Consider the following 17,485-nt stretch of genomic DNA (forward strand, 5'->3'; position numbering starts at 1 on the left):
TCTGTAAACGCTACCAGTAAGATCCAGTTTTCAAATAAAGCTGTAATGTTTCTTATCAAGAAATTAGAAACGACAATGATGAGAACATTATCTAAACGTACTGGCAATATTTAAACAGATCAGGCCTGAATTATGCCAAGAAGCCATTACAAGTAGCCCTCAACTTACAACTGTTCATTTAGTGACTGTTAAAAGTTACAGCAGTACTGAAAAAAGCGATATGACCATTTTTCACACTTAGAATTGCTGCACTATCCCCATGATCATGAGTTCAAAATTTGGATGCTTGGCAACTGGCTCATATTTATTGAGCCAGTTGCAATTTGTTGGGGTCATGTGATTACTTCTGCTACCTTTATGACCAATGGGGAAGCCAGAGTCACTTAACAACCGTGTTACTAATTTAGTGACTGCAGTGATTCACTTAACAACTGTGGCAAGAAAGGTCATAAAATGGGGCAAAACTCAACAACTTTTTTGTTTAGCAGAAATTTTGGGCTCAATTGTGGTTGTCAGTCAAGACTATCTATAAATGTTGTGGATCTGGTTAAGCTTTTGGAATGTACTGTATATCTCATCATGCAAAGGAACAACCTGGAAGTCATCCCTGCACCTGTCTAAATATTCATTTTGCAAAGATTATTACTGAATTGCAAATTTATCCAGAAGAATATGGTTGGCTGTGATCTATCTCCAAAAGCTGGATATGGTATTTTTTTTAAACAATCTCCATTCCCAACCTCTCTAATGAAATTATTTATAGAAGAAAATGACCTATGTTTTAAAATGTTAAATCTAGACTGGTTTGGACTACAGCGAATGATACTCTCTCAAAGCATTAGAACTTGACTATATCCAGGGAAATTGTTCAGGAAAGGATTTAGAACAAACAAGTTCTTTTTTCATGAAACGTTTAACCTACCATGCACACTTTACAGTACTATTATGGATAATATCAGTAAAAGAAGATAACCTAGCAATTGATAGTAATTGTGATAAAAAGTGAATTTTTATTTACGCCTCTTATAAACATTACATACACATTTTCTTCATCCCAAGAGGAAGATATAGATTAGAACCTGCAATTCATGTTTATTTTATTTATTCACAAATATTTTATTCATGTTTGTTTTAGGCTTTTGATTTATGCTAGGTGTCCAAAAAACAACTGTGGTGTTGGGGTGTGGGTGTGGGTGGGTGGGTGTGTACTCATACATTGGAAACTACTAAAAGAAGGTTCATCCCAATTGTTAAAATAATAGAAAAGGCCATCCTAAACATATATGTTTAGGCAAAAATAAATCCCAAGGGGGCTATTATAAGACAATGTGCTTTTAGGACTGCTATCTTTTCCCAAAAGTCTATGTATATTGATTCAGAAATAAGGTTTATTTAAAACATTACGTGCTTTGTAAATAAATGTATATAATATTGTAATGCATATTTATTAAAAGTTTCAAATATGTGTACATAGTTGTACAACCTATCAGTACATATTTGCAAAGTAATTATTTAATAACACTTGAAAATTACTGTTTGACCTTAGCTGAGTTTTCTGCCAGGTGCTTTGCATGGGAGAACAAGTAATTGAAAACAAGTTTTGTCATAGGTTCAACTAGGATAAGGATTTTTTCCAAAAAAACCTTTTTTTCCTTAAAAATAAAAGTGTGTAAATGTCAATAAAAAACTTGCTCACCGTCTTCTCTCTTCCTCCCTCTCCCTCTCTTTGTTGCTTAGTCTGAAACATCTGTTAGTTCTCTGCATTTGTATTATGTCTGTCACTAGTTTTTTTTATTTAAGCACTTAAAATAATATTAAACATGAGAGAGTCACTATGATGGACTTGTAGTAGAAGCATCAAATTGTCCTGATTTTCCAAAATACAATATATTTAAACAATGCACTAAAAGACCAAATAGTTTGTCCAAAGCCTTCAGCACTTATCCGCTGGATTTTATAGTGCTGGCTTTTAGAATAATAACAAAATGTTTTGTTAATCTTTTTGTGGAAAACACTTGTGCTTATAAGAACTGGAAATTTCCACCAAAGCTATTTCCAAAAGAATTTACAGGAAGAATCTAGTATATTTATTTATGCGTATTCTAATATGCATATTTTAATGTCGCCAAACTCAGAAAAGTAACCAATTAATTGCTGACTAAGTTGGCTTAGGATTCATAGACTGGAACCATGTCAGCTATGGATTTGTGAAAATAATAGGATAAAGACATATAGAGAATCGAAGTAGATTCTTGCAGCCTTCTATGGCCCACAGACTTTATTCATAATTTCATAAATTCATTATTTTAAACCAAAGTCTATCATGAAGTACATGAACAGCAGTAGCCAAGTGCTTTACAGCATTCTTGAAGCAGTTTACAGAATCAGCGTATTGTGCCCAACAATCTGGGTCCTCATTTTACCGACCTCAGAAGGATGAAAGGTTGAGTCAACCTTGAGCCACTCTGGATCAAACTTCTGGCAATGTCTGCAGAGTTAGCCTACAATACTGCATTCTAACCACTGCACCACCAAGATAAAATATATTTTTAGAAAGGGTGGTGGGATTCAAAATTTTTTAACTACCAGTTCTGTGGGTGTGGCTTGGTGGGCATGGCATGGCTTGGTAGGCGTGGCTTGGTGGGCGTAGCAAAGGAAGGACACTGTAAAATCTCCATTCTCACCCCACTCCAGGAGAAGGTTACTGCAAAATCCCCATTTCCTCTCAATTAGCTGGGACTCAAGAGGCAGAGAATAGATGTGGTGGGGCCAGTCAGAGGTGGTATTTACCAGTTCTCCAAACGATTCACAATTTCCGCTACCGGTTCTCCAGAACTGGTCAGAACCTGCTGAATACCACCTCTGATATATATGCTGTGCAAAATATCTAGCAAGCCCTGGGAATGCAGGAAAAGAAACAAGGGCATTGTAAAAGATAGATCTCATTCCAGGGGAGAGAAAAGCAGAGAAAGAGACTCTGCTAGGTATAAATTGAGCTGGGAAATGGGTTTGACAGACTTTCATCTAGCAATAACAATCTCTTCAAAAGTTCTTGTTTCTTTGCGTTTGTCTGTCTTGAAGGGATTGCTTCACACACAGATGTTTTAAGCATGACTACAAATTAAAGGAAAAGCAGAAGTGCATGTAAATATTGAAAGTAAATAAGGTTGACATAACAACAATACAGGTGGTCTTTGTTTAGTGATTACTTTGGGGGCCGAAGCCTTGGTTGATAAGCAAAGTGGTCACTAAGTGATCCCTCGCATCCTGGACATAAACTGTTTCAACTCCTACCCTCAAAACGACGCTATAGAGCACTGCACACCAGAACAACTAGACACAAGAACAGTTTTTTCCCGAAGGCCATCACTCTGCTAAACAAATAATTCCCTCAACACTGTCAGACTATTTACTGAATCTGCTCTACTATTAATCGTTTCATAGTTCCCATCACCAATCTCTTTCCACTTATGACTGTATGACTATAACTTGTTGCTGGCAATCCTTATGATTTATATTGATATATTGACCATCAATTGTGTTTTAAATGTTGTACCTTGATGAACGTATCTTTTCTTTTATGTACACTGAGAGCATATGCACCAAGACAAATTCCTTGTGTGTCCAATCACACTTGGCCAATAAAATTCTATTCTATTCTATTCTATTCTTTGACTGGGCTTATGATCTTGCCTCAGCTTTCCTTTGCATTACAGAGCAGTGAAGGTCTTAACTGTGAGGATTGATCACAAAGTTACTGTTTCGTCACTGCAAATGGTTGTAAAAGAAGGCCGTCACTTAAATGGAAATTATATGTAGTACAAATTGCATAATGTTTGAAACAGTTTAACTTAAATGGTTCTATTTAAATTAAGGTTCCAAATAAGCAATGATGATGAAGATGATGATAATTTATATACAAGGTATCTTTGCCATGTTTATCTAAAACAAGGAAATTCCTGCAAGAGAAAGAAAGGTAGTTTGCACCACATACCAATATTTTTCCCCCAGTGCTTATAGTTACAGTAACAGAGTTGGAAGGGACATTGGATATGAATTAGAATTCTCTGGAAATTGAACAGTATGGAATCAAATTTGACATGACAAAAGGAAACAGCTAAAGAAAGGCTGAGCCATTTTAATGGTATGGAAAAATCTAGATCTGCTCTGCATCATTTCCCTAACTCAGGGGTCTCCAACCTTGATCCCTTTAAGACTTGTGGACTTCAGCTCCCAGAGTCCCTCAGCCAGCTTTGCTGGCTGAGGAACTCTGGGACTTGAAGTCCACAAGTCTTAAAGGGACTAAGGTTGGAGACCCCTGCCCTAACTTGTTATTTTTTTACTAACCTAACTAAATGCTTGGAATAATGTACGTAAAGGACTGTAGGACTTTGTCTGACCATCTATCTGTCAGCAGGATAACTTTCCAAAATCAAAATGGTATGGGATCAGGTTTGATATAGGAGCAGAAGCCAGGAAAAACAAAAGATCAAGTGAGAAAATGGGCCTAAAACTGAAGGCTGCTCAGAAAATACTGTAATTCCCTCAATGTATTGCTATGGTTCTTGGTCAACGATTTGGAATGCTTTCAACTGTTCCATTGTTAAACCCTCCTTTTCCTCCCCCATAATGGGTCTCAGAGTCAAACTGCTATTAAGGGGTTCAAAAGAATTCTAGAAGTCATGTTCTGCCTGCTTGCTCTACTTTATTTTTTAAGGTTTAAAGATTAAATTCCACCTTCAAATTCTCCTAACCATATAGTTATGTAGCTCATGGAATGACAGAATCAACATAAAAGGGTTCTCCTCTCTGGAGATTCCTGATATTCCCTATTAATAGGAATTAATATTCATTAATAGATTAATCTTGTGAGTGAAAATGTTTATAATTAAAACAATAATTAAATTGATCATTTTCCTTGGATAAACATCCTTTTTCCAATTCGATTTCCAGACGAGCATTATAATTGTCCAAAGACAGACATTATTTTAAAAAATAATGCTAACCTAAAATATGTTTGCAAGGTCAGCCCAAAAAAGTTTGAACTATAGTAGTGTGACATTTCATATTTGCTTTTATTTCTTCTTGACTGAATTTTTTATTACTTAGAAATAAATTTATTGTTTCTTAGGACATAAAGAATTCAAATAAATGCAATGGACCCTGTGCCTATAGCAAGGATAGATGGACCTTATTAGAACAATTGTTCTAATATTTAACAGGTCACTCATTCTATAGAGTCCATCTACCCTGCTACACTTCTATGGGTATGAACACTTTTATTATCTTTTATTCTAAAACTATTATTTTTGTAACGGAAGTGAAAATGGTTTGGTAAATGAGTGAAAACATATGGTACATGAACGGTAGTGAGAAATCAAGCATAATCTAACTTCAGCGGGGCGAAATTACCACTGGCAGTATTTTTCATATACTTAAATAAACAGTGTAAAGCCTATCTTGGATTGCAGCCAGATTTGAAAATGTGCTCCTTCCTTCTTAGAATGTCTGAACAGGGATTTGGAGGGCACTATTTATGCAATTGCCAGCTAATATAATATATATAGTCTCATTCGTCATCTTCAGGCTTCAGCTTCGTGCTTCTGGGAGCAATGTGTGATTGCAGCTGTTTCTTCCTTTTTAACTGCTAGTGGGGGTTTGAACTGATTGGGTGGGAGCTTGGCTGTGATCTGATTGGATGGGGGGGTTGTGCTCTGATTGGCTGGGGGGTGTCCTGTTTGGGTGGGGGCTTGGTTGTGCTCAGATTAATCTGAGTTGCAGGGGGATTTGAATTGGTGAGTTGCATTGCTATTGTTTGGCTTCGTGTTTGTGGTCATGCTACATCTTCATAGTGGGTGTCTGTCTGCTGTATGGATTGGAGGGGTTTGAAATGGCTAATGTTGCAGCTGCGGTCTGGCTTCTGGTCCTTGGTCGTGCTTCATGATCAGTGTGGGTTTGGGTCTGCTTTCTGGGTGGATGTGCGGTGGTGACATCCTGTGTGGACCTCGTGAGTGTGGGTCTGGTGTCATTCCTCGTGTTAGGGACTCGTTTATCAATAAGGGCGGGTTTCCAAATGGCTGGTAGGCGGGAGGTATCATCTCGTTTGTTCATGCTGTGTGGGCGTTTTTCTATCTCAATGGCTTCTCTGATTATTCTGTTGTTAAAGTGTTCAGTTTTGACGATAGTTTTGGTCTTTAAAGTCAATATCGTGTCCTGTGGCTTTAAGGTGTTGGAGCAGGGAAGAAGTTGGTTCCTCTTTTTTGACTGAGTTCTTGTGTTCTTCAATGCGTGCACTTATTCTTCTGTTGGTTTGTCCAATGTATGTGGTGGGGCAGGCAGTGCATGGGATTTCATATACTCCTTGATTTTCTAACTCAATTTTGTCTTTGGGGTTTCTTAGGATGGTGGATATTTTTTGGTTTGTGCAGAATGCTGTCTTGATGTTATGTTTGTGGAGGATCTTGCTGATTCTGTCTGTGGTGCCTTTTATATATGGGAGGAGGGCTGTGCCGTTTTCTTGTTCTCTGTCTTGGATTTTAGTGGGGTTTCTTTTGGATTAGTTTGGTAATCTTATTTCTCTGGAATCCATTGGATGTTAGTACATTTGTGAGAGTGTGTAGTTCGGTTTTAGGTGTTGTTCATCAGCTAAGCTTTTTGTTCAAGAGATGAGTGTCTGGGCTACGGAGTTGATCTGTGCTGGGTGGTGGTGTGAGAGTGCGTGCAGATAGCGGTTTGTGTGTGTTTTCTTCTGGTAGATGGTGTGTCCTAGGGAGCCATTGGGTTTCTTGTAGACTAAGACATCTAGGAAGGAAGTTGGTTGTTAACTTCTGTTTCCATGGTGAACTGTATTTTGGGGTGTAGGCTATTGAGGTGTGTGAGGAAGTTGTCAAGTTTTCTTTCCCGTGTGGCCAGATTATGAAGGTGTCGTCTACGTATCTGAGCCAGAGTTTGGGTTTGTGATCAGATTTTTCTAGTGCTTGGGTTTCAAAGTGTTCCATGTAGAGGTTGGCAATGACAGGTGAGAGGGGTGATCCCATGGGTGCTCCTTCTATTTGTTTGTATTTTTGTCCATTATAGATGAAGTATGTGTTGGATAGGCAGTGGTTGGTCAGATCTAGGATGTGCTTGGGGGGGTTATATTTGTTTTGGATAGCTGTCAAGGCTTCTTTGATTGGCACTTGGGTAAAGAGGGATATGACATCAAAGCTCACGAGTAGGTCGCTGGGCTGTAAGTTTTGTTTCTTTATGATATCTATGAACTGGAATGACAAAAATGCTGGAAAAAAAGAACTGGAATGACAAAAATACAAACAAATATATATATACACACAAACACCCACGAAAACCTCAGAAAACAAATATATTATATGTAGGTAGGTAGGTAGGTAGGTAGGTAGGTAGGTATATATATATATATATATATATATATATATATATATATATATGTATGTATGTATGTATGTATGTATATATATATATATACACATACATACATATATACATATGTATGTTTCGACGAATGAGACTTCGTCGAAACGTCGCCAAGACACTTCCAATTTTACGCGGGAGAAAACCCGAATAACCAAAGACCTACATACAAACACCCGCAAAAACCTCAGAAAACAAATATGTATATATGTATATACATTTCCTGGGGAGGAAAGCTATGGCAAATCTAGACAGCGTACTAAAAAGCAGAGACATCACCTTGCCAACAAAAGTGCATATAGTCAAAGCTATGGTTTCCCAGTTGCAATGTATGGCTGTGAAGGTTGGACCGTAAGAAAGGCTGAACGCCAAAGAATTGAGGCCTTTGAACTCTGGTGCTGGAGAAGACTCCTACGAGTCCCTTGGACTGCAAGGCGAACAAACAAGTCAGTTCTAGAGGAGATCAACCCTGACTGCTCTTTAGAAGGCCAGATCCTGAAGATGAAACTGAAATACTTTGGCCACCTAATGAGAAAGAAGGACTCACTGGAGAAGAGCCTAAGGCTGGGAAAGATTGAGGGCAAAAGAAGAAGGGACGACAGAGAACAAGGTGGCTGGATGGAGTCACTGAAGCAGTAGGTATGAGTTTGAATGGACTCCAGAGGATGGTAGAGGACAGGAAGGCCTGGAGGAATGTTGTCCATGGGGTCATGATGGGTCGGAGATGACTTCGCAACTAACAACAACAACATGTCTTCGCATATTCAAGTCTTTTCCCATGTAAGGTTGAGAGTATCTTAGTGACGTTTCAGTGAGGTCTCACTCATCATCTTCAGGCTGGTGTTTTTGGCTTCGAGCTTCTGTGGGCAAAGCATGGTCGGAGCTGCCATCTCTATAAATGCTGGTGGGGAGGGTGCGAGTGTTGCTGTGAGTGGGTTGGTTGGCTGTGTGGTTGCATCTTGATTGGTAGATGGAGTGGGTGTTTGCAGATTGGTCGGCTGCCTCGCAGCATCCTGTGTGTGTGTGTGGTCCTAGTCTTTTGTTCCTGAGCTTTGGTGTTGTGGCCTCTGGAGTTCTGTGATGTGATGTCTTGAGCAGATGGCTGTGATGCAGCATCCCGGGCCCTAGCCTGGCTCCGAGTCCGAGGTCCTGTCATGTGTTCCTGGCATGTGTCAGCTTGCTTTGTGTGGCAAACCGGTAGCAGCGGGAGGTCCGCCCACCCACCTGGATGTCTCTGCATATGTGTAGAATCATCATGTGTACACACACGCCCACGAGCAAATCAGTAGCGAATGAAATTGAAACTCACTACTGTCTAAAAGGCTATAGCTTCTTGCTGCCATCTTGTGGTTATCTGGATTTTTGCAGCTCAGATTTTATAGTCCTAAGTATAAAGAAATTTTAATTTAATTACATGCAAGGAATAGGTGACTCTTTTACATGTGTTCCTAGATTAATAATTTTAAAATTATCTGTACAGTTAAATACAAGCAATTAAAGTAATATAATTTCATTTTCATAATTTAAGATTCTTCATAGAATATTCTCAACTCTCTTTCTGGGCTACATTAGGTGTTTTAATTTAAAAGCATATAAGATGAACCACAGAATTAATCACTGTTTATAACTGGACAAATTAGCCAGTATTGGCTGTGAAATTTCATTTTGAAATGAAGCAGAACTTATTAATGCACGTTTTGACATAAGAAAAAGTAGGAATATTAGATAGAGTTTCAAAAGGACACACTGGCAGTTTATTTATTAAATTATTGTGCTGTTCAATTCCTTGCTGAAGTGACTCTGGGCAACTTACAAATTGATAAAAAGGAACATAAAACAATTAAAACTAAAATAAATATGATAGAAAATAAAAACCAAGAGAATAGGCAGCATGGGGGAGGGTCTTCTTTCTACCCTGTTAGCTATCCCTGGCACAGAGCAACTGTCTTAGTTAAAAATCTTTCATTTCATTTGCATAAATGAAATTTTGAAATTTTGTAAAATAATGAGCACGGTAACAGAATAGAATTACAAACCCTCCTATACTGATTTATCCTATGGGTTCCGCATTCCCATGAATCTCTCTATTGGTATCACTTTACATATGAGAATTTGTATAACAAAGTTCTTGTAATATTTTTCAATTAAGCAAATTATTTCAAATTAATACATTACATAATTCAATAACTAGACCTAACTTGGCTTTTAAAACTAGCTATGGGAGCTAACCCTCAGAGAGCTATCCATTTCTTATGGCTAGTAAAACACCCATGGGGGTTAGAAAACGTTCTCTGGTACTTCATAGCAGCTTTTAGGGGCAAAGAAGATGCCATTGCTGCTCTGTGTTAATGGCTTATTAACCGACCAGTCTTTTTCTTTTAGAATAGAATAGAGTTTTTTATTGGCCAAGTGTGATTGGACACACAAGGAATTTGTCTTGGCACATATGCTCTCAGTGTACATAAAAGAAAAGATACATTCATCAAGAATCATAAGATACAACACTTAATGATAGTCATAGGGTACAAATAAGCAATTAGGAAACAATATCAATATATTAACTTTGTTTGCTTTGTAACTTTGTTGCTTGTATCCTTACGATTTATAATATAATATAATATAATAATAATTATATTATTATATTATATTATAAATCGTAAGGATACAAGCAACAAAGTTACAGTCATAGAGTCATAAGTGGAAGGAGATAGGTGATGGGAAAATGAGAAGATTAATAGTAGTGCAGATTTAATAAATAGTTTGAGAGTGTTGAGGGAATTATTCGTATAGCAGAGTGATGGCATTTGGGGAAAAACTGTTCTTGTATCTAGTTGTTCTGGTGTGCAGTGCTCTATAGCGTCATTTTGAGGGTAGGAGTTTAAAATGAATATATGTAACATTTTATTATGTATAACCAAAAGGCAGGAGAAGCTCCCCTTTATTACTCAGTGGTTTTGGCAACTTTTTGATACATGAGGATCTCAACTCCCAGAATTCCCTGCCAGTATGGGTTACTGCAGAGCCATGGTGGTGCAGGGCTTAGGATGCAGTATTGCAGGCTAATTCTGCTGCCAACTGCCAGCGATTTGGCATCCCGAGTCTCACCGGCTCAGGGTTGACTCAGCCCTCCATCCTTCTGAGGTTGGTAAAATGAGGAACCAGATAGTTGGGGACAATATCCTGACTCTGTAAACTGCCTAGAAAGGGCTCTAAAGCGCTGTGAAGTGGTATATAAGTCTAAGTGCTATTGCTACGAATGCTAGTAAAAGTTGCCAGTGTTAAAGTTTTCGATGTTGATTATTTTATAGTGTCTAAGTACCAGTTGATCATAAAGGCTTTCATTATCTTGTTTGTCTCTCACAGGGTGAAGTGAAGGATTAGTTTCCCAGTTGAACTACTATGAGGTCAGAAGCCTTGCTGCTATATTTCACACTGCTACACTTTGCTGGGGCCGATTTCCCAGAAGATCCTGAGCCAATCAGTATTTCGCATGGCAACTGTAAGTATGAACGGCGAGAATATTTTTTTCTCCGTCCATTCCCAATATCAGGTGATAGCTTATCGCCAAGCAAGATTAAGGACTGCAAGCATTAGCAGGGCAAAACCATCCTTTCCTTTGCACCCTCTCCGGGCATCTATAGTAGATTTTTTTCATATTTCCTATCACTATTTGTTGATGCAAAACAATTAATAAAACCACTGTGTTCTGGGCCAGTCAACGAATGTAGAAGAAGTTATCTTAGTTATCATTTCTGTCTCTAAATCTTATTCTTTTTCCAGACTCATGTGATTCTCATGTTAAACTTTCCAGTCACATCTTTTTCTGGAGAAAATATTAAGCAATATTTCTTTCATAACCAAAATAAGATAGTCAAAACAAAAGCACTTCATTCCCTGAAGCAAGAAGAATTAAGCTTTGCTATTGATCCAAACCAGCACAATTCTGACTTTAATGTTCAGAACTGAAAGATTATTCATTTAACTAACTTGCTATCTAGCTATTTACTTATTCACACATAGCAATAAATGTACCACTTCTTTAGCCTTTGCAATTGTAATGTAAAACAGAACTAAAGAAAGCAAAATAGTTTCCATTTGAACCAATATAGAAGTGGCAACTTGCCTGGAAGAAGACAGTTAGTATCTCACTCTATTCCACATTGGGATGCAAATGCATCAGAGAGAGCGCGTTTGCAATGTTTAGCTTTAAAAAGGTAGGTTATCAAAGGCTTAATGTAGAAGTTCACTGCCACAAGTGCTACAAATTGAGATCCTCCTCCTTAAATACTATAAATTAAGTATGAGAACCCCACCGGAATGCAGTGAAGAGTTTCTTTAACTATTTCATAGTTCATACTATTTAATGGGGATGTACTGTAGTTAAACAAAACAATAAATGAAGGATCCAAAATGTTTTTTTTTTACTTAGATAAACATACAGAAGAAATTGCAGTTAGGTAGCAGAGATATCAAAAGATTCTGTTTCATCATATATAAACACATATAAATCTCCTTTTGAAGAAACAATCTTTCATTGACCTATAAACACACAGTAGACCAGGTGTGTCTGGCCGACTGGTGGCAAGTGGCTCTGGACAGCCAATAATGTGGCCCCGCAAGATCATAAACTTTTAACATTATTATGTGATTTATATAGATTGCAGTAACTATATTATATATTTTCTATGCAGCTCAAGACAATTCCTCTTCACTCAGTGTGGCTGAAACAAGCCAAAAGATTGGGTACCTATGCAGTAGGCCAACTAAAATAAATGTAAATTGACATTGTCCTGGGCTTTCTTGAGTTTAAAGATTGAAGGGTTCCCCATAAGAATATATGTGGTGCCAGCCTTAAAAGTGACAACTGAATTTGATTTGAGAAGAAGGGCGCAAACTCATCTCATTTGACATAGACAGTCCACATGGAAGTTCTTGTATTTTAAATTAAGGAAATCAACTCTCTCAAAGTACCTTCATCCACATTTCATTCAAATTCCAGACATAAACATTTCGTTGAACTTTAACCAGCATTACACGAAATCAAATCCTAAACCTTTGCACTGTTATAAAAGGTAGAAATGCTTCCTAGTAATGTTGATTTCAGTTTCCTGCTGTATTGATTCAGTGTTAAGGCAGAAGGACAAGAAATAAATCCATTAAATCAGATTTGGGAAATTATTCTTCAGTTACAGATATATAGAGAGAGGGGGGGAGAGAGAGAGGCTAGAAGTAGAAGTATTGGAAGGGGACTACAATTTTATGAGTGGAGGGAAAATAGGCACATAAGTGTTTTCTGCATTAAACCTAAACAAACCTTGCACACCATTTTACTTGTTCTCTGCTAAGAATGGTGGAAAACTTGGCCTAGTGCAGTGGTCACCGGTGGTCAGTGGACCACTGGTGGTCTGCAAGAAAATTTTGGTGGTCTGCAGAAAAATTATTTGTATTTTTTATATTGCACTAAATCAGGGGTCCTCAAACTACGTCCCCTGGGCCAGATACATGCAGAGAGTTTGTGTTGCTGCAGAGAGTACCTTATTCAGGGTCTTTTTGTGTAGATCAGATGGGGGCAGAAATTCCAACTTGCGGTCTGCTTCAGCCTCCTGGGGCAGGCTTTGGACGAAGGCTGGAGGGAAGCGCCACTGGTGGCGAAGAGCCAGAGGGCCTCGTTCAGTGGGACTGCATATGGCCTGGAACTGGCTGACCATCTTAGCCAGCTTAGCCTGCAGGCCCTGGTACCTGGCCTTGCACTCCCGCAGGACTTCCCTCTGCTTGGAAAGCCTATGATCATAATCCTCAGTGAGGTACTTCTGCTGAGCCTCCTTCTTGGCCAGATCTGATTTGAACAGAGCTAGCTGTTTTCCCAACTTTTTCTCTTCGTGGCTGCTTAGCTCCGACAATTGCTTCCTGTTGGAGCCTTAAGGAGCCCAGGCGGGCAGGCAAGGAGTACCTGGGAGGGGAGAGGCAAGTAGAGGCCGGCGAGGTGCCCCTTGAAGTGAGTGTCATTGAGTTCGCCATGCCCACACAGCTGGTCATTAGGCAGATCATATTAGTGGTCTGCGGGATTTAAAATTATGAAGTTAGTGGTCCCTGAGGTCCAAAAGGTTGGTGACCCCTGTTTTAGTGGGTGGTCATGATTAGTGATGATTTGATAGTTTTGATATGATTTCTGGATTTGGCAGTTCTTTTTCATTGAGCAATAAGATACTGAACTGCAAGACATTATCAGGCATACCAGTTCCACCTTTTACTTCTATTATTATTTATTTATCTCTTTGCATTTTAGATTATTAACAGTCATTCAAATGTTTTTGCTTTTATTTTTTGTTTTTTGGTGGGGTGTTTTTTGTTTTTGTTTTTTTGTAGCCAGAAAGAAAGGCTCTATTTTTGTCATAGTGTATTTAAACTTTAAGAAGTATGTGAACACAAACATATTGAATTGGACAGAGTATCTATTGCTTCTAAAAGTTTACAAGGTTTGCCTCCATTTGAGGGCACTTGAGACATTTTGTAACTTAATAAAGTAAAACAGAATTTAATTTACTTCCAATGAAATCCTTGCAAGATAGTCTGCAAAGGAAATAAAAATAAATTCTCTTTACTAGTACAAAACTGAAATTATTGAAAAGTTCATTGAATGAGTCTGTCTCATCCTTCCCAGAAATATGATTAGTGTGTTACCCTTGTAAGCAGCCTGTAGTCCTGTCCATTTCTTCTTATCACAAGACAGTGTGACTGTTGGACAAATTGATAGGTTCCAGGACATCATTTTATCCTGGCAGATCAACTTCACAAAGCTAAATTCTAACTATTTAGATTGCTGCAAAGATTGACAAGAAAGCTACTTATAAAGTGTTCAATATTGAAATCCCCAAAAGAAATTGTCTTGACATAGGCAGTCTAGATATGTTGAACTACAAATATCACCACCCCTATGAACTTTAGGTAATTATCAAGGATGATGGGAGATGAATGTAGCATTTCTGAAGGGCATCATGTTCTGAAGGAAAGGAGCAGCACGGTGGCCTAGAGGTGAAGACATTCGCCTCCCACTCAAGTTAAAAGTTCAATCCTAGGCAGCGGCAGATGTTTCTCTCTCAGGATACAAAGAGAAAATATCTGCTGCAAACTCCGCATAGGCATCAGGAAGGCATCCGGCCAGTAAATGCTTGGTTCTATTGAGGCGTGCGCCCTCCCACCACAACTCCACCCTGAATAAAGGGATTAAAGGGTCATTAAAAAAATCATGTTCTGAAAATGATGATGATGATTGATGATGATGATGAATATAACAGTATCTTTTCTTACAAATCAGAAGATTCTAATCAATTAGATTGTTGTGTGCAATTCAACTATAATCAGAACCATGTTAATTATAGCAGCTAGGGATCTGTCTCTCACTCTCCTTATTTTTTTATTGCTTTTTTTTTCAATCTTCTCTGCTTTTCATAGATACAAAACAGTATCCAGTGTTCGTGGGTCACAAACCGGGACACAACACTCCACAAAGGCACAGACTTGACATCCAGTTGCTCATGATAATGGACAGAACCCTCTACGTTGCTGCTAGGTTAGTATTGTTCAATAAGTGCTGTGGTTTTAGCATAGATAACTGTTTTCATCAAAATAAGACATTCCCTGGTAATAAGCCCAATCAGGCTTTTGAACACATGGCAGTAAGGCCCAGCACTTATTTCAGGGTTCAAAAAAAATATAAGACAGGGTCTAATTTTCAGGGAAACATGGTACAAGCAGAATTGTGGGGTTTGGCTTCATTAATGTTTTCTTTGGGTGATATCTGGCATCTTAGCAAAATTTGGATGAGGTTTTATGTTTATTTCTTCCTCAAGCTGCTCACATGCTCTCAAGTGGCATAGTTGCCTGTGTTCAATTTCTCCAAATTGCTGACCTAAGTTCTTCAACTGTCCAATAAAAGAATACAGAAATGGCAGAGCAGTTGGTGTCTCCACTCTTGGTTTTCCTTTCCTTTATTGCATTTGCTTTTCACATGGAAAGTGGGATGGCAGTTGGTTTCTTTAGGAAGCAAGAAGATGCAAGTTCTGGCCACTGAAAGATTGTTTGCTTCCTAAAAAAAACACTGCAAAAATGGCTTCGCTCAGCTTCCCAAGCTGCACAAAAGCCCCAGGACATTGTGCAGGCAGCACTTACAATATTCACCTATGGGGCAACGTTGTTTTCATAAACTTAAGAATTCTATGGTGTATAGTTTGAGAACATGGTGGCCTTAGGAGGGAAAGAAAATGGCACCAGTCCATTCTGTCAGTGTTACACAATGTTACACAATGTTACACAATGTTCAATTAGATTTATTTCTAATTCAAAACAAGAATAGTACACATTACAGACATTATACAGTCTTAAAGTTCCCTGTGAATTTGGTACCATCACTTAATCACTATCATAAATCAACCTCACTCTGTGTTTTCAAGCTCACCTCCAGTTTCAAACCTGATGTATGCATTAGGCTGACATTGCCACTATTTTTTGTTGTCTGTTAGTTTTGATATAATATATAGAGTTCTTCACATTGATATTATTTGAAGGAAGTTATTGGGATTTGTAATATAAGAAGTACTCTGCATATTACAATGGAAAATTGGGACTCTTAACTCTTCACAGTAGCATGATAGTGCATCAGGCCCATTCACTACAGGGCCCATAAATTTATATGCTGGGAAATTATTCCTACAGAGCTAAACCATTGATTGATGATAATCTTCCCTAACCTGACATTTTCCAATGGCTTAGATTACATCTTCCATCATTTTCAGCTGGGGATGGGATGGGAATTGCAGTCCAGCACATCTGGAGAACTTCAGGTGGGCTGATCAAAATAGAAACAACTTATTTCTAGAACTGGTTGGTAGACTCAAGATAACTAGTGAATGCTTCCTGGACCATATTGGAAGAGTTTTGTTTTGAAAGTGGGGCCAGGTTGTTTTAAGTAACTGAAAGAAGGCCATTGAAGGCTTAATGCATCAATTTATTCTTTTAAATGGAAGATTGCATTACAATTATTTGGCAGATAGCTTCTATAGCATAGTCTTGGGTCTTTCATGGGCTATGAAAAGGATGTTTCAGGTTGCCCATTCCTATTTTAATCTGTATCTGAAATGAACAGATCTGACTCTGGCAGGAAATCTTAGAAAAAATAGAAATAATTTTATGATCGCAGAAGCAGACTTTTGACCTTCCAGATGTTTTTAATGAAAGTTTTTACAGTTCCTTCACATTAGTGATGCTGGCTGAGATTGATGGAAATTGAGGTCCCAAAAAACCTGCAGACTACCAGGTTGCTTAATCCTGCACAAGAAGAAAGTTTCCTCAGAATTGAAAAATAGGAACAATTTGCAGCTGTTCTATAGACTGTGAAAAATCAAGCACTCCCCATCAACTTACACATTTGGTATGCTAGTCAGAATGCATTTATATGCCTTCACTTGCATTGCCTTAGTAATACTGCTGATCAGAAGGCGCTAGCTGATAGCTTCAGCTGTTACCAACCCAATTTACATATTTATCTAGTGTATAAGAACTTAAAAAGAGTCTCACTGGACCAATCTAGGCCAGTATTCTGTATTGGACAATGTCCAATTATAGGAATTCAGGAAGCTTAGCAACTTGAGCATGAAGCAATAGCCCTCTGTCACTGTTGCTCCCTTGCAGCTGGTATGTACCATGTGGTGGAGCAGTAAATAGGCATAGTAGTTACTTATTCATTTGGAATATTGGCATCATTCTCCTGTGTTTATAAAAGCAACTAACTGCCTGTTTTGGAAAATAAGCAACAATGTTGTACATTCCGCAAAGTTATAAAATTAAATTCTAACGATGGTAGTTCAACCACTTATTTTTTAAAATTATAGCAAAGAAAGAGCCAGATGGAAAAGAATGGAAAATATGTGTATTTTTATATTTGGCACATTTGAAATTTATCTGTATCGCATTGTGCAAATTATGAGCAAATTTTTTTGTTTTATCTTCAAAATCTCATATACTGTATGGGGTTGCATGTTGGCCAGTCTCTAGCTAATAA

General features: G+C 38.1%; 1 protein-coding gene across 12 annotated transcripts in view; it reads left to right on the plus strand.

The window, feature by feature from the left end:
* Positions 1–17,485, plus strand: part of SEMA6A (semaphorin 6A) — a 217,524-nt gene that overhangs the window by 82,712 nt on the left and 117,327 nt on the right. For all 12 annotated transcript variants that reach the window (XM_058165908.1, XM_058165916.1, XM_058165917.1 and 9 more), the window contains 2 exons: positions 10,792–10,927; positions 14,881–14,998. In XM_058165908.1, coding sequence (XP_058021891.1) covers positions 10,828–10,927; positions 14,881–14,998 — 218 coding nt within the window. In that variant the 5' untranslated portion in view covers positions 10,792–10,827. The remainder of the gene's footprint in view (positions 1–10,791; positions 10,928–14,880; positions 14,999–17,485) is intronic.

This window comes from Ahaetulla prasina, chromosome 2 (assembly GCF_028640845.1).
Source record: "Ahaetulla prasina isolate Xishuangbanna chromosome 2, ASM2864084v1, whole genome shotgun sequence".
NCBI classification, from domain to species: Eukaryota; Metazoa; Chordata; class Lepidosauria; order Squamata; family Colubridae; genus Ahaetulla; species Ahaetulla prasina.